Raw genomic sequence first — 18702 nt, 5'->3', positions numbered from 1 at the left:
CCATGAAATGATCAAGCATCATGCAACCGCGCGTCCAGAAGTCGATTTCGCATCAAGATATCCCGGGTCCCAAGTGGCGAGGTGCACCTGAAAACCTTCCCGCTCAATTTCAGACCAAATTTCATCCCTCTTAATAATTCAGAATGGCTTTAAGTCTAGTACGTGTGGTTGGCTCACTGGATCTTGGGCTTCTTATGTGAATTAATGGTCATATATGGTAAAATCACGCCCGAAGGATGCAACTGTAAAATTAATGGAAACTGATTTGGTCGAGTGAAAGAAAAGCACGTAGCAGCCATTTTTATTTTTGCGATAAGTTTGCAAACAATGCACGAGTTTAACTTACTGCTATTCCGGGTTTTTTTCCACTAGAGTTATAACTCAGTTCCGATTCAATGTTTTAACTACAAACATGAGCACTCAGGGTTGCCTATTAGTGGTTTTTGTCAACTTCCTGTTTTATCTTTGCCTGATTTTGTGTATGGGTGTATTTGTTTGGATGGATCCTTATGGGAATAAATGACCATAATGGTAAAATCATGCAGAACCAAGTTGGTAGTGTGACAGTCTATGGGAAAGCACGCAGCGGCCATTTTAATTTTCGCGATCAGTTTGCAAACAATGCATGATTTCAACTCACTGCAAATTGCTTTTTTTTTTTTTGGGGGGGGGGGAACAAAAACACGCAAATTATTCTGTAGCAAGATTAATCGTAATGAGGGATTTGGTTTTGACTCGCGAGTAAGAAGACTTTTAAGTTCATAAACTGATGCATAGGAACCTAGCAAAAGGTCATTAAACGTTTAACGTACTAGGCCAATAAAACAATCTGATTGGTTGTTATTAACTCTGGGTAATGGAATATTCGATTAACTTACCCAGCTAAGAGTGAAGTCCCTCCGATTTCTTGCAAAAGGGTGTTCCAGTGAAGATGCACACCTTTTGAGGCCAGCTCCTCCATGCTTGGTGAGTGCTCAAACACGTAATCCATTGCGATCCAAGTTAGCAAATACTAAACCGGTTCAGGAGATTGACTTATCTCAGTTAATACAACGTTTAATGATCTGGTTTATGTGTTTACCAGCTGATTTTCCAAGTTTAAAAGCTGGTTTTGACTAAAAGGAGTTATCACTTGTTCCTGTGAACTAAGTATTCACCCGAAGAAGTAAAAGTTGAACAGTTTAGGGTCAATAAACCGGTAAGCGTTTATTACTAGTTAGAGTAGTCAAGGGTTGACACCGCGTATCACTTGTCTTTATCAATCTGCCAGCGAGGCGGACACGTCTAGAATGTTTCTAATTCAGCCGGTGGAGTCCGGCTAACATCCCTCCAGGGGATGTGTTCTAGCGGAAAACTGATGATGATAGCTATCGAATCACCTACTCACAGCCCATGTGAACTACGTCCTGTCAGAAGAGAAAGAGTGAAAGAAGATGACAACGTCACGTATGGGAGATGGTGATAGGATGGGTGTTGAAAAACTGACACTTCTTCAAGAGACTCTTGCAAGTTAATCTTGTTCGATTCTGCCTCTGGGTAAGATAAGAACTCTGCTGAGTTAGGGGACTTCAGCTTTGGGCATGGTAGCAACAGCAATAATATAACATGTTTCCTGTGACTTCTTCACATGCTCAGCTATCGTCTAAAACGATCTGTGCCTTAATTATTTTCTTCTGTTTATTTAATTAGGTGTTTTTGGTGACGAGAACAGATGGAATCCACTCACCAGTGGTTTTGATCTGAGTAGTTTTTGTATTAGACATAGAATACTTCTTTGAATGCAAAACGCCTAAATAAATGTATGGAACGTTCCAGTCCAGGATATCAATTATTATTATTATTATTATTATTATTATTATTTATTCGGCCAGTGTCAAAAACAAATACATACAAGTAAAACAAAGGATAACAAGACTTCAAAAAAGGTAACTTAAATACAGGGTAACTAGAGGAGCGGGATTAGACAAAAGGGTACAAGACAGGTACGGGATGTGGAGGAAGGAAGAGGAAGGGACAACAATCCATTCTAAGACGGCCAGGATAAACAAAAGCGTACTACTACGCTCTGACTCAAAAGCCTGCTCATCCAATGAATGTGACTCTTCCGGTACAATGCACCTATCGACTGCTCCCCATGAATACATTTGGTTTTTCTCTCAGTTATTAGAATCGAAATGAACCGAAATGATGCATTTATACATAAGCTCCTCACCTCCATTCGCACTAAAGGGAGGCAACATTGTATTACCTTACACTGCTTAGCCAACGTCGTGGGGGCGTTCAAAAGGACTTGTATAAACGTGTTAAATCGCTTAGAAAGAGCCCTTGCAGTTATAGACGTGGGCAGTTTGTGGGCGTGTGTTTTGTATGGGATGTGTTATTCACCAGCTTAAAGGCACTGGACAGTGTTGGTAATTATACTCAAAATAAAAATAGGAACAAGTAGGATTTTATAAATTATAATAATAATAACCGTATTTACAACGCGCATTTGCCAAAGGATACAAAGCGCCAGGTATTATTACTGCAAGGAGTGGGACAAAGTTTGAGATAATTATAAGAACTAATCCTTAGCACCATGTAATTGTTTACAATGTGCTGTGGCGCAATATGCTGCCAATCCAGCCAGGAACACCGGGGCGAACCCCCTTCTCTTAACGATACTAGTGCACTCTGGGTTCTTTTCATGCGTTTACACAACACATGGGACCAACGGCTTCCGTCCCATCCGAAGGACGAAGCAATGGTTAAGTGTCTTGCTTAAGGACACATTCAAGTGTCATGGCTGGGGATTCGAACCCACACTCTCTGATCAGAAACACCATAGTTTGAATTCGGCGCTCTTAATTCGGTGCTCTAAACCGCTCGGCCACGACACTTCCATAACTTTAAACTTTGCTCGGTGGAAATACGATACAGAGTAAAGGTTTGCCGTATAAACACCATTGTAATAATCTCTTAATGAATTTGGGTGGTTCTGAAAAGAACCGTTGGTTTCAACTCGACGTTTCGATCAGTATGCTCTGATCGTCTTCTGGAAAAAAGCTTGACTCTGAAAAATTGTTAGCATAAAAACTAACTTGTTAACGAGCAATTGAGAGTTGTTGATAGTACACAATATTGTGAGAAACGACTCGATCTGAAGAAACGTAGTTTTTTTTTGTGAAAGAGGTTATTTCTCATCTCAAATAATAAAAGACTTCAGCTGATGTATTTTATTATGCAAAGCTCAAAAAGTAATTCAACAAGGGTGTTGTTCTTTCATTATTCCCTGCAACTTTGAAGACAAGTTGAGCCAACATTTTCACAGGTTTGTTATTTTACGCATATTATGCATGGATACACTAAGTGGGAACACTGGTCTTTGACAATTATTACCAAAGGTATATATCCGATGCCTTTAAGATGAACGCGGGCGACGGGTGCAGATTGTGAGGCAAGCGTGTAATGAAACGGTGTTTTCTGAATTCAAGTTGCAATGACGTTACCACGTGGCGTGCATTGCGAATGCCTTCGTGAATATTGAACTAGTAATCAAAGACACAACTATACGGTCTTGTCTTTGACAATTACCAATAGTGTCCACTGTCTTTAACTGTCGACTCAAAATACATGGATTGTTATTATTATTAATAATCTCAATTTTAGTGATTTTCACTCAGCTTTCCGTTCTTAAAATAGAAATTTTCCTTGAACTTCAATCCTATCCCTCGATAATGAAGGGTATATTACATTGTGTACCTGGGAAGGTTTTATTTCAACAACGGCCCGTGGAAACGCTTTAAAGGCATGGACATTTTTTGTGTATTCAACATTATGCATAAAATAACAAATCTGTGAAAATGTTTACTCAGTTGGTCATCGAAGTTGCGAACAAATAATGAAAGAATGAAACCCAATTAGTTGCCCAAGTTTGTGTGATATTACATGCCTGAAAATGCCTCAGGCCCGAAGTCTTTTAATATTTGAGTGAGAAACTAGCTCTTTCTTAAAAACTACGTTTACTTCAGAGGGAGCCGCTTCTCACAAAAGATCAACGGCTCTACATTGCTCGTTAACCAAGTAAGTTAGTATGCTACACTCGTGATTACCAATGGTGTCCAGTGCCTTTAAAGACAATCTCAGACAGTCGATTTTTACCAAGGGTATAAGATGCCATCCTTTCCTCCTCATGGACAAAGAGAACAAAAAATCTATACCTTCGCTTCGAAGTCAACGAAAAAAATCCCAAGGAAAATAATACAAAAAGGGAAGAGAAAAGGTCAGATAAATAAATATTTATATTTTAGTACTTGAAAAAGGAAATTAAGGTTTGTTTATCTTCCGGTATTGTGGGGGAAATAGACGCCATTGGGAAATAAATTCGTCTATAAATTATTGTTTTTGGTTAAAAGGGATTGTATGCGTTTCGTAATCACTCTTGAAATATTAATGACAAAAAAGGCTTGGTTTGAAAAAAAAAAGCAGCTTTCGACAGTAAAAGAAACATTTTTAGGATTATTCTCTTCAAATTAATGTAATTATGTGAAAATCTATCAGTTTCTTTGCCCCCGAAATTTGAATCTGAAAAGCGTCACTGCGGTAACGTTTCTCAGATAATATTCCAATTAGGGATCATTCTTTTTGCATGGACATTATTTGCTCAGGGTTTTCGGCGATGTCTCAAAATCGCGACTACCTTTTCAAATGAAATTTCCACATGTTAGTTTTCTCGCATTTAGTTTCATAAAGGAGTAAATCAAAATCACATGCATGGATCAGAAAACACATGCACGTTTCAACAGGCCTCATATAAACAGTTGTAAATGAAATCAAATTGTTAACCCATGTACTAATTTAGTTTTCATAACTGCTGGTTCGCGCAACCTTTTATAATGTCTAAACATATTGATTTTGTTTTGTTTCCTATCAGAACTCTTCCTAAAATTTGTAAATATTGTTACTGTTATAATACATATATATTTTTTTTTCAATTCTGAGTACAAAACGAATGTATTTTTAGTTTAAAATACATTCAAGTGGAATAAATTGAACTTAGGCAAAATGTCTAAATTTATTGATTTTTATGTGTTCTAATAGTAGGCCACACTCTTCCTTAAATTTGTAAAATATTGTTAATTACAATTTTTATTACTATTATTATTTTTTATTTTTGTTTCAATTCTGAGTGAAAACAGAATGTATTTTTGTTGAGAATACAAGTTGAATAAATGGGAATTTAAGCTCCACACTTACGAAAAAAAAAAAAAGGCTGTTTCAAATTTGTTTCTCCGAAGACGAACGGAATTTGACGTGACAAGTCTACTTCCATCTTATAACTCTTAAACCTAACAGCCTGTACATATTGTATCCAGTCAAGCAAGCCACCTTCGCTCGACCCTGCAATAAAAATACAACACTCTCCTTCTTTCCTTCTTACTACCCCCGGTATAACTTAAGCAGACTGAATATATTTGCACATCAATTTCCGCTGTCATGCATCTCTTATTGGAACTGGTTGTGACCGCGAGATGCACTTAATGTCACCGAAGCTTTCTTGGAAGATGTTATTTGATGGAACCCTTTAGGAAGAGACACACTTTTAAAATTCTCCTTTAAAACAAAAGCCTTTTTGTTCTTTAATTGATAGGAACCTCCAAAAATAAATACATTTTCAAAAGGTTCAACATTGTTATCTAAGAATATGTTTTTTGACGGAACCCTTAAAAAGAGACAAAATTTTGACAGGGGTCACTTTTTCCTGTATTGATAGGAAATCCAATAAAGGAATTTCTCAAAAAAAGGTAATTTAATATTTCAACGAATCCTTAGTTTTGCTTTTCTTTCGTTCATTATTGTTTTTTTCTGTTACAAAATTTTTTCTGTTCATTTTTTTTTGTGCTTTCTCCTTTTTTATTATATATTTTAATGTTCTTTGTTATTTTTTAGTTTCATTTCGCTCACTCTTTCTCTGTAATTTTAATATAATATTGTAATTCGTGTTTAATTCAGTTGTAATTTTAATATAATATTGTAATTCGTGTTTAATTCAGTTTGTGATGGCATGCACTCTCAAAATTGAATCTTAAGCAAACAATTTAATAAAATATGCAAATAACATGAACAAAATATGTTTGTGAAAAAACAACTCTAACACCTCATTATTCATATTTACCTAGGGGGTATTTAAGTGCCTTTAAAACGGTGACTATTATTTACATAGAACTAAAACAGACAAAATGAAGAAGACACAAGCTATATTTTCGATAGATTTATATAAAAATGGAAAAGGAAAGAAGAAGACAGTTTTGAGATGTCAGCATTTCAAAAGATCCTTTAAAGACACTGACACTGTTGGTAATTGTCAAAGACCAGTCTTCTCACTTGATGTATCTCAACATATGCATCAAATAACCACCTGTGATTTGTTTTAGCTCAATTTATTGATCGTCGAAGTTGCGAGATAAAAATGAAAGAAAAAAAACACCATTGTCACGAAAAACTACGACTAGTTGTGTGCTTTCAAGTGCCTGATTTCGAGACCTCAAAATCTAATTCTGAGGTCTCCAAATCAAATTCTTGGAAAATTACTTCTTTCTCGAAAACTAAGTCACTTCAGAGGGAGCCGTTTCTCACTAAGTTGTATTCTATCAACCTCTCCCCATTACTCGTTTACCAAGTAAGTTTTTATGCCAATAATTATTTTGCGTATTTATTTTATCAACAGTGTCCACTGCCTTTAAACCAATTCCAAAAATAAAATCTTTAAAATCCACCCACATAACATTGCTCATACTAATGATTGCTTTCTTCGCTGTAGATTATGTTGAAACAATTTGCATTTGGCGATTTTTATTTGCATTTCTGTTGTCGGGTTGTTGCGAGAGTTCACCAAACTGACCGAGTTATGGCAATCATGTATATGAGTGTAGGCCTACTTCCTAACTTATGAGTAGTCCTAAGAGATATCAAAAACGTACAGCTAGTCCTATAAAGTTAGGACTAGTCACTCGTCCGAACTCAAGATAAGACTAGTCCTAACTCTTTGTGAAATCAACCCATAAGATCGGTTTGTGTCTTAAGTTTTTTGTTACAATAACTGTTTCAATATTAGGGCTAACAATTATATTTCTAGCTTGCCATAAGTTCCAGACATGATTTAAGCCGAGCCGCAGTGGCTATGTTATAATATAAATGCATTACCAGGCAACATATTTAAAAGTGTCAGACTGTACAAAATAAATAGCAGATACCCCATTGTTATCATTACAATGTATCTAGCTTACCGAAAGTTCCATGATACTTTGAAAATAACGACAGTCTGGAGCTAGCTGTACTTATAGTATCAAAGACATATCCACGAACTGGCTAATATGGACCTACTGTATTACGTTACCAGACACTAACAAAATAGTGTACAATAGACTGTAAAATAGCAGAAGATACCTTATACCGTATAAGTTTAATACAGACATGCTTCTTCTCTATAGCTAGCCGTGACTACTAATTAGAAAGGGCATAATGATATCCACGAATTGGCTAATATTACGTTACCAGACAATAACAAAATAGTGTACAATAGACTGTAAACTAGCAGAAGATACCTTTATTTCCCTGACCGAAGTTACAGACATGCTTCTTCTCTATAGCTAGCAGTGGATACTAATACCTTGTTTCAATTCATTACCAGTCAACAAACAAAAAAGGTGCTATATTATTATTAAGACTGTCGGAAATAGCATACCGTTATAATAATAGATGGAAATATTATTTTGTTACAGTTATCTAGCTTACCTTAAGTTCCAGACAGTGACATGCCTCTCCAAATATCCTATACACATCCACATCCACAAGACCTTCTCAATTGCTCCTGATAATGGGTAATTATATGTTCAATATAAACACATGAACCGCCTCTTATAGACGGCAAGACAGCAGCGTGTGGAAACAGTCATGCAGTCTTCACTTGATGCTAGTTAATGATGGAGCAAAGCTCACGTACCGTTGAATATACACGGGAGGCAGTGCGTGTTTTCTTCATTCATAGATGCGTCTCTGGGATGCGGTATATATGCACATGTACATCATGTACGACGTGGAGACAAATGGCTGGAGCACTGGTCCGTACAAGGTGGTTTTTAGAATACCGACGGCCGATGCATGACTCCAAAAAGTTGACTAATTCTAACACTTGTTTTTTTTTTTTACAAGTTTTTTTTTTACAAGTTCAAGTTTATTTATCTTACTTAGAGGTTGAAGCATTTTCTATAAACGCAAGGCGGCGCGGAGCACTGTCAGCACAAGGTGTTTTTTACAATACCGACGGCCGATGCATGATTGGGAAAAAGGACTAATACTGACACCTGTTTTTTTTTTTTATAAGTTCAAGTTTATTTATCTTAGAGATTTCTTTAAACGCTAGCCTGCCAACTAAAGCAATGGAAGACATGCCGTCGATTTCACAACACTCTTCCTAACTTAAGACTAATCTTAGGACTTATAGACGAGTCCCAACCGTGCACTATAGCATGCAGACCTTAAGATTAATCCTAAGTTAGGACGAGTTACCCGTCCTAACTCGAGATAGGACGAGTCCTAACTCTTTGTGAAATCGACGGTTGGCCTCTGATAGTGGTATGTTCCCCAGTAGTATTGGCATTGGAATTCCTATATTGACTTTAAGATTTTCAAAATGGTGCAAAATAAAAACAAAATGCAGTCATTGGTCATCACATGGTTGTTTTAGAATACCGACGGCCGATGCATGACATAGAAACAAATCTGATTTAAAAACACTAATTATATATATTTTTTTAAGCTGGAGAGAATGAAACATTTCATGGTTGTCGTTTTCACATTGTTTTATACTATCAACAGCTCTCCATTGCTTGCAACCAAATAAGTTTATAATGCTGATAAAATAATTATTTGGAGTAATAATTGTGTCCAGTGCCTTTAACGGATAAAGCTTTTAAAAAAGACCTCCCGACTATCAGTGTGCGTTCTGCACTGATTCAAATAGTTATGATGGGAGGAAATATAAATGAATTATGCAAATCTGGGTCAAAGTTTAATGGTGGTAAGACGAGAAAGTGAAAGGAAATTAACATAATATTTGACGGAATATTGCCTTCGCAGAGATGATGAACTGACGGCTGTTTCAGATACAATATTTTGTGGCTAGACCAACAGAGGGCGCAAAGGTAACGCGCATTAAATCTTCACTGGCTGATTTAATTATTCACTCACCTTAGAGGCACTAGACACTATTGGTGACTACTCAAAATAATTGTTAGCATAAAAACTAACTTGTTAACGAGCAATGGGAGCTGTTGAAAGTATAAACAATTGTGAGAAACTTTGGGCCTGCAGCCTTTTAGTTTATAGACATCTAAAAGCAAAACAATGCAACAACAGTGTTTTTTTTTTCACTCTTCTCTGCCACCTTTAAGCATTTTCGGTTCTGCTTGGAGCTGTGCTCATTTTATGTAATTTATTTTTTTCAGAGACAAGGACATAACAAACGAGGGAAATACAAATACTCCATATGAGAATTCTAAAGACTTGTGTGCTTCTCCAGGAGGAATTGTGTGAAAACACTTTAGGGAACAGTCAGGTATGAAGTGGGTTAAGAACAAAATAAACAGAAATTGTAATCAAAAATAAAACTTTTCCATTTGTCTGATTTATTGTTTCAAAATACTCATATTTTTAAAAATAGGTTGTCTTTTCAAACTTGATTCTAAAAGTAAAAAAAAAGACACACGATGAAATTGCTTGTTATTAAAACCTTTAAGGTTTCAATTAATATAATGTTTGTAATACAAGACAAAAATTTTCTTTTACAAAGATGTTTTTAAAACAAAAATTTAACAACCATTATTTCATAGAGACTTTTTAAAGTCTTCTAACGAATATGCATATGCAAATATAAATACCGAAGTGAGAATCAAAATTAACATCATATGCTGTTAAAATGTAATTATTTTTTTTGCAGAAAATAATGTTATTTAAACACCCCCTTTTGTAATTGTTGATTCTCTATTCTGTATAGTATGACAACAATCATAGTACAATAATTATTTTTGTTTTAACCTAGATGCACTGGTGTGTGTTAGCACTCGAAGTAGGTTTGTTACGATCTTACAGTTATTATTAAAGATCCAATGAATCTTCCGGTTATTATCAAAGACCAAATGAATCTTGCTGTTATTTTTAAGATCTAACTATGAGAGTATTCATTTTGGGTTGTTACCCATACACCTACGTGTGTTAGCAATGTATACTCGGTACTCTTCTGTCGTGTATTTTGTGATTTTTTTTTTTTTTTTTTTTTTTTTTTTTTTAATTAACCTTAATGAATTGAATTGAATTGAATTGAATACTTACCCGAGTTCTGTGAAAACAAATCACAGGCATATTACTTGGGTGGGATTCGAACCCACGACCTTTGCAATTCTAGAGCAGTGTCTTACCAACTAGACCACCGAGATTGCGCGGTAGCTAGATGCATTTCGGACCCTATGTTGACCAATTCAAATTGCCTCCAGCTACCGGGCAATCTCGGTGGTCTAGTTGGTAAGACGGGTAAAAACAAAATTAATATTATTCTTTCACCCTGATGCAAATTTTAAATCTATTTAAACACTCATTGGGCTGTCTCTGTGTAAAATCTAGGGGTCTCCCTGGGTAATTGAGAAAGGTTCATCCAACAAAAGTATCTGATAATTCAAAAGCTAACCTGAAGCTACAAATTATAATTTTGTCTGGGTTCCATGATGAAGATCGTTTGTTCAGGAGTATTTTCTTGAGTCACTGACTCAACTTTTGGCTATTGGATTTATTCACCATGATTACTTTCTTGTTTACAAATCATGTGCATTGCTTGTCCCCTTCATTGCATCCGATGAAGTGGTTGTTGCAACGAAAGCTCATGCAGTTTATTACGTTATAAGTTGGTCTTCAGTTGGTACCCAGTACTTTAGTTGTTTGTTCACATAGAGTTATATATAAGAACTAGAGGGCGCACTGGGGATGCTGCATGCACAAACGCAACACGCGCACCATTCTGAACGCGCGTTGAATATGAAGTACATGTTGGAATTTGTGTTTGTTGAAAGCTGGCGTGATGCTGTTTTGTGAACTTACAAAATGGCCGCACAACACATGCTGAGCGATGCTTTTTTGTCAACTTAGAAAATGGCTGCATGCGCGCATGCCAGGTCGCCTATTTAGGCCAGTGCTGACTCTAGTTTTTATATATAACTCGATGTTTGTTCATCAAGTATAGTCGTACCTGAACAATTTCAAACAAGATTTCAGTGACGGTGTCCAGGGAATTCTGTCTGCCGGAGATTCGATCCCCATCATGGGAAAATTAACGTGGGCTGTAGGAAGAGGATTCAAAAGAGGGCGCTATCTGAAGAAGTTTGTACACAGGTCGCCGTATGGGGGGACCTAAACCCAAGGGGATCTCCTGCCACAACGGCTTCAAGTGTTTACTCACCCAACATTAACGTTTTTATTTACAATAAATTCTTAAAAGACTTCATTTCCGTCGAGAAAGTACTTTCCGATGGCCTTCCACATGGCTTTAGTCTGGTCCTGGGCTGTTGGGTCATCGCTGTAGTCTAGGGTGTCCAGGTTCCACATCCCTACTCCTCTAAGCTTCATCTTACTGGCGTACTCGTAGCGTGCCGTTAAACTTTTCGGGTTGTCGTACCATATCTGGTGCATCTTATCAGTTTTGGAATCCTTCAAATTTAAAAAAAAAAAAGTGAAAAGGTACAGTTAGATAATTTTATTTATTTTGTTTACCCATATACACCGATGCGTGTTAGTACTGTTAGCACTGTATACTCAGTACTTTCCCCAAGTCCTGTGAAGAAAAAAATCACAGGCATATTACTCGGTTGGGATTCGAACCCACAACCTTTGCAATTCTAGAGCAGTGTCCTACCAACTAGACCAATTATAACCGTCCCATGATGTATGTTATACCCCCATCACACAGAACTCATTCTCCATACGTTCCGAAAATAATAGGACTAATAATAATACAAGGTATTTATAAAGCGCTCCAATTAACAAGGGAAAGTACCACAGCGCTGTACACATAGGCTAATGAGCAAAATGCATGGAATAAACAAAATAAGCAAACAAATCAGTTGAACAAGTGGGTTTTTAGAGATTTCTTGAAGACTGCTAGTGAGCTAGAGTGGTTGATGCTGTAAGGTAAACTATTCCAGAGTCTGCAACCGGAAGCAGCATGAAAGCTTGGTTCCCCAGTAGTTATTCACACTATCCCTAAACTATCAGTCCCCTTGATACACAAAGCGAACGTAAAAGATTAGTCATTATCTAATTTCTTACCTTGTAGTTAAAGAATGGAGCCAAATACGTGGTGTTGAACAGTGGCCCGCTTGTCGCGTTCTTCGCCAGCAATTGCATCAACCCTCCATAATTGATCTGTTTTCCTGCTGCATCACTGCAGTTCACTCCTCTAAATGGTACGTGTTCAATTGCACAAACATTGCTCTGTGAAAAAAAAAACCCAATAACAATGATTTTTTTGGACGGAAACTTACATCAGGGATAAAGTCAAAGAATATTTATTTTGGTTCTACCCATATACACCGATGTGTGTTAGCAGTACTTTCCCGAGCTCTGTGAAAAAAATCCACAAGCATATTTCTTGAACGGACTTCAAACCCACGACCTCTACAATTCTAGAGCAGTGTCTTACCAACTAGACCACCGAGATTGCCCAGTAGCTAGAGGCAGTCTGCATCCTTTATTTTGTATTCGTATTCAACTTTCGCTTTTGTGATAACTGTTTTAGTGTGTCGTGGTCGGGCGGTCTAAGTTCACCGAGCTCTGGTGTTGCCAGCAGCAGAGTGTGGGTTTAACACCCAGTCATGACACTTGTGCCCTTGAGAAAGGCACTTAAACATGGGAAGTTAGTGCTCTACCAGCCAGGCTCATAGTTAATGATATTGAATGGCAAGACATAGGAGGGTTGACTGTGTGCTGTTTCGATGCATTAACTAGCCTACATTATATCATATTGCAGGTTGGCACAGTCTGTGTATCCACCACTCAAAAGAACAGCACCTTAAATTGTATTTTAATGGTCAGACAGTCAAAAAAACACATTTGTTATAAAGAAACTGTGATTTACCTTGCTAAGACTGTTGCATTTGTAGTCGTAACCATACCAGGGAACGCCAAGTACCAGCTGCTTAGCTGGTATCCCAAGCTTCAAAAACATCTCAACACCTGACAGAAAATAAAGTAATAATAATAATATTATTCATTTTTTATATAGCGCTTTATACACGTACGTCTCAAAGAGCTTGCAACATTTAACATTACTACCCTGATCACTGGGCCATTTCATTCCCTAAACCATCTCAGCTCACTGGGGAGTATACAGCCTGTGCCACAAACAAAAACATGATTGGCAAACTTGTCCGTTGAAAAACTAAGGCCCATTTTCAAATCCACGGCCTTGGTCTTATGCCTAATACAAGTACATGAAGGAAGGGAATCAATGCGTGGTGAAGAGGTTTTCAACTGGTGGTTTAATCCCAACGACATGAGCGAGGCCTGAATCTAGATAATTTTTACCGAGACGAAGTCGAGGTAAATTATCAAGAACCAGGCCTCAACAGGTTTAAACCACTAGTTGAAAACCGATTCAACTCACTTTGATAACCATTCATAAATACCTTTTCGGTCAAAAAAAATCAACACTTATGGTCAAAAAGTAAATAAATGCAAAAATTATACTTTCAACACAACACCCCTCCAGCTATAAAATGGTAAGGCCCAGTCAAGGCCCTCGGTTAAACAACTCCTAATAAGTGAATGCTGTGGGCGTCGCGCGTATCGCGTGATGTGGCACAACTGTCCCGGCCGTTGCTCTCGTCCAATGGGAATGAAGAAACTGTCTTATAAGTACAGGTGTCACGCCCATGTTTCAACACTTTTTACTGGTCATAAACAAAGGTTTATACACACCCACATGATGCGCTCTCCACCACTAGGAATAGTGAAACTGTCTGAGGTATTTTTGAATTCTGTTTTCAAATTCCTAAATCCATCCTCATGCCACGAAACAGGTCCTGGAGGTTAGTAAATAAATATACTAACCTGTGAGACCACTTACTTGATCTAAACAACTTAACTTTCTTAGATTTAAGTGGGGTACTTGGATGTTTTGTGAATAGCTACTTAAGCGCCCCACATAAGTTGGCGGGGTGCTTTAGACTTAAGTGAAAACTTAAGTACTCCACTTAGTTAAGTTTCGTGATTACCGCCCGATTTAACAAAAAAATAAAATTCATCGCAATGACCATAGTGATTTGTATTGTGACACCACATTTTACTAAGCAACTATGATTGATTTGCAGTTACGAACAATCTTAGATCTTTGTGAAATCGGCCCCTGGTAATTTAAAAAACTTTCAATTTTGAACATACCATAAGCTGTTTTGTTGTAGGGTGAATTCGCCATTGCGATACACGGTCCAAATATCTGACTCTGTTCATCGTATGACATCACAAAGAGGAAGTCACATGACTTAGCGATCCCTACGTAGTCATAGCAACGGCCATCGATACAGCCTGACGACCAAGCAGCATCAAAGGTGACCTGTTTACAAAGCAATAAATAGTTAAAAGGCAATGGACACTATTGGTTGTTACTCAAAATATTTATTATCATAAAACATTTCTTGGGGAGTAATGGGGAGAGGTTGATAGTATAAAACATTGTGAGAAACAGCTCCCTCATAAGTATCGTAGTTTTCAAGAAAGAAGTAATTTACCACGAATTTGATTTCGAGAACTCAGATTTAGAATTTAAAGTCTCGAAATCAAGCATCTGAAAGCACACAACTTCGTGTCACCATGGTGTGACAAAGGTGTTTTTTCTGTCATTAGTATCTCGCAACTTTGACGACCGATGGAGCTCAAGTTTTCACAGGTTTGTTATTTTATGCATACGTTGAGATACACCAACTGTGAAGACTAGTCTTTGACAATTACCAATAGAGTCCACTGTCTTTAATGGCCTGACATATCGACTCCGGCAGAGTCTTTCGCGCAACACATTCTGCTCTACCAGCCTGCCGTCGATTTCACAAAGAGTTAGGACTCGTGTTAATTTTATCTCGAGTTAAGACGAGTAACTCTTCCTAATTTAGGATTAATCTTAAGGTCTGCATGCTACAGTGCAGGGTTGGGACTCGTCCTAAGTCCTGAGATTAGTCTTAATTTAGGAAGAGTTTTGTGAAATCGACGGCTGGCTCCTAGTGGATAATACCTATGAGTACACCATTATGGACTTTGAAGGGGATAGACCTGTTTCAGCCTCAGGAGTAGTAGGCAATGAGCCCCTGATTGCAGTTGATTTGGGTCAATAATCCAAATCAGTGTTGCCCTCACCTTGAAGCGGCTGTCCGGCTGGGTGATGTAAGGTGAATACTCATACCAACATTTCAGCATAGAGGATTTGAGGCATTGCATGGTGAGGTATCAATATTTATTTGGTTTGCGGTAACACCATGTGTGTATCTACTTGCCAGGTAGAGTTTGTTTTTAGAGAACTGTCTTGCTTAATTCTACTACCGCGGCGTAGATTGTTCGGGTGTCGGGAGACTTCTCAGATCTGAAAAGAACTCTCCTGGGCGGATGGTATAGAAATAGGCTGGGACTACTACTTTAGCTTATAGGATCGTAATTAACTGTACTGCCGTGGAGTCAGGTGTTGGGTTGGTCTCAACGTTTCGACTAGCTTGCTGTAGTCATCATCGAGAAACATTTAAATAGTTATCGCTTCACTGATCATGTGCATCAAGGTTGATGAACAAAATCCACAAGCATATATCGGGTAGAATTTGAACCTGTGATAGTTATCTTTGAGGATTTGTTTTCAAAGAGCTCTTTACACCCCTTTCCCAAACCCTGCTCCAATTTACCTGAGAGTTCGGAATGGATAGGTGGAAAGCTTTCGTTGTTTCATCCACGAAGGACGTCAGTAAAGGAGCTTGAGACGCATCGATTGGATTCTCGAGGTCAAGGTTGATGCCATCGAGGTGGAGATCGACGGCCATTGCCACCTTCTCTATGATCCACTTGTTTCTATCAGACACACTACTCAGATTGGCCAAAGGAAAGTTTCCTACAAGTAAGAGTAGAAAACAAGTAAGAGAAGAGAAACTTTGTTATTTAAGTTAGAGTTAGCAAATGCCTGATAAGATACTTGAAACTTAAAAGGCTCTTGAACAAACACAATTGAGAAAGATAAAAGGAATGGCTGAATGAGGGTGTGCGTATTCTGCGTGGAGCAAATCAACCAATAGTATGCGTCGTGATCGCTAACGTTTTTCGCTTTCGCTGCAGTATGACTCAGCCGTTACTTGGTTCTTTTTTGTGCATTCACGTTTCATCCAAAGGACGAAGCAATAACGTTTATTGTGTCTTGCTTAAGGACACAATTAAGAGTTACGACTGGGACTGGAACCAACACTCTACTGATCAAAGATCCACTCCTGATCTTAGGTGACATAAATACAATTGTTGCACGCTGTGACGGGGTCCATTGCGTTTTGTACACCCAGGGTGTACAAAACCCATGGACCCCAATCACAGCATGCAACGATTGTTTTCTTATACCTCGGTAACATTAATATTCCTCTTCTCAAAGTTCTGGTGTAATCTTCAAACATTATTACAACGAAATATTCATTGTTTAATAAGCAGACGAACAAAAAAGATTTCTGTTCCCTCCAACCCGCGGGTGTTTCGACCAACACTGGGAACGATCAAGGTGATGTACACCAGTGTCCATCACGATCACTTTTCATGTTACCCGACCCCTGAGCCATGTAACATGCGTTTTTGTTGCACGCCACATGATTGGTTCTCGACCAATCAAACTTTACAGTTTGTTACCGTTTGTTGAAATCTTCACAAAGTTGTATTGTATAATCATTCATGAAGGATTAATCAGTCAAACAATTCCAAAAACCAACAGTATACTTTGCCTTCAAACACAACATCTCACAGGGGGCATGGTTGGCTTGTGCGTAAAGCGCTCGGCTCTCACCAGGGTGACCCTGGTTCGACAACCCGGCCAGGGCCATACATGTGAGTTGAGTTGTGCGTTGGTTCTCTGCTGTGCCACGAGGGTTTTCCAGACCATCCGGTTTTCCTGACTCAGGAAAAATTAAACACTTTCAATCCCTGGCTGTGCTTAGAGGTCAAAGTGGGTCGATATGGCTGGCTGCCAAAGGCGCCCTTGCATGCCTGCTTCTCGAACACGTACATGTAGTAGCAGCGCCCTTCTCAGTTAAACTTCTCAGTAAGGATGATTAGCCTCCCAAATTTGTATTATTTATTTCTCTAGCTTGAAAGATGTTTTCAACTAACCTAGGAGAGTAACTCTTACTCCCTTTGAGTGAGCATAGCACATCATTTTGGCGTCGTAGTGGCCGACCATCACGACTGTCGTCAGTGCATTCCAATCATACTTCATCCATTCACTGCCACCGACCCAGAAACCAAAAACCTGAGGAATAATAGAATAAGAAAATTGAATTAGCTGACTTTGCAAACTGCTTACCAACCTAAGGATCTGGGCCCAATTTCAAAGAGCTGCTTAAGCACAAAAATGAGCTAAGCATAATAAAAACATGCTTACCAGAATAAGGTTACTATTCTCAACCAAACTAGCATGTGACATGTACATTTTGTGACTGGCATCCTGCTCATTCCTGTGAAGCAAAATTTGTTTTGCAATACCTTCTGCTTAATTATTATTATTATTATTATTTATTCGGCCAGTGTCAAAAACAAATACATACAAGTAAAACAAAGGATAATAAGACTTCAAAAAAGGTAACTTAAGTACAGGGTAACTAGAGGAGCGGGATTAGACAAAAGGGTACAGGACAGGTACGGGATATGGAGGAAGGAAGAGGAAGGGACAACAATCCATTCTAAGACGGCCAGGATAAACAAATTATGTTTCCCCCCGGTTTTGGGGGGAGATTTAACGAATGTGCCAAGACTCTCCTGTGAAAGCGGTTCGTGGTTGATAGCGCGTTGGGGGTGATAGCGCACTTTCTTGTTACAAATCCAGGAGAGTCCTGAACCAAGACTAGCGTGCGCCCAGCCACAGTGCGGTAATCTTCAAATTTTCTGAAGCAGCACTTTAAAGGAAGAAGAAGAAGAAGTGCATGGCCATGATGGACAGATGAGGTAGAAATACATGGAGACTGTAGAAATATCCATGGTCCAACCACAGTCCTCTGACAGGTCAGTAGTACTACAGTAGGTAGTAGTACATGTACTTGGACCGTACCAGTACTTGAAGTAGTAGTAGGCTACGTACTGTCTAGTAGAACTGTTATCGGATTCCCTGTCTGTACTGTTTTATAAGTTACAACGAGTACATTGCATTTGCCACGTTTTAAATTACCTCTTTTCTCGGTGGTGTTTTGATCACATCACAAAGCCCAGGATCCGAGCACGGACAGTCGCTGCTTTCTTTTACAGTCTCCTCTATGACTAGACATTGTACTTCTAGCAAGCTACAAAGCAGAAAGATTCCAAACACTTCACAAATCTTCGAGAACTCCATGTTTACAAATGGTGCGCTGTGCGGGGCGCGTGTGGTGTGTATGCAAAGACGGAAGTAAAATACATAAAATGTGT

The 18702-nt window shown here is 38.3% G+C and overlaps 1 protein-coding gene across 1 annotated transcript; it reads right to left on the bottom strand.

The window, feature by feature from the left end:
• Nucleotides 1–11226: 11226 nt before the first annotated feature.
• LOC117299528 (di-N-acetylchitobiase-like) lies at nucleotides 11227–18668 on the bottom strand. The gene is made up of 7 exons (XM_033783076.1): nucleotides 18467–18668; nucleotides 17416–17554; nucleotides 15963–16165; nucleotides 14464–14635; nucleotides 13160–13257; nucleotides 12352–12516; nucleotides 11227–11733 (listed from the first exon to the last, which is right to left on the bottom strand). The coding sequence occupies exons 1-7, from the start codon at nucleotides 18626–18628 to the stop codon at nucleotides 11518–11520; spliced, it is 1155 nt and encodes a 384-aa protein (XP_033638967.1). The 5' UTR covers nucleotides 18629–18668; the 3' UTR covers nucleotides 11227–11517.
• Between the last annotated feature and the right edge of the window lie 34 nt (nucleotides 18669–18702).

This window comes from Asterias rubens, chromosome 14 (genome assembly GCF_902459465.1).
Source record: "Asterias rubens chromosome 14, eAstRub1.3, whole genome shotgun sequence".
Taxonomy (NCBI): Eukaryota; Metazoa; Echinodermata; class Asteroidea; order Forcipulatida; family Asteriidae; genus Asterias; species Asterias rubens.
Note: the sequence above shows the minus strand (reverse complement) of the source record. Positions and strands in the feature narration are given on the sequence as shown.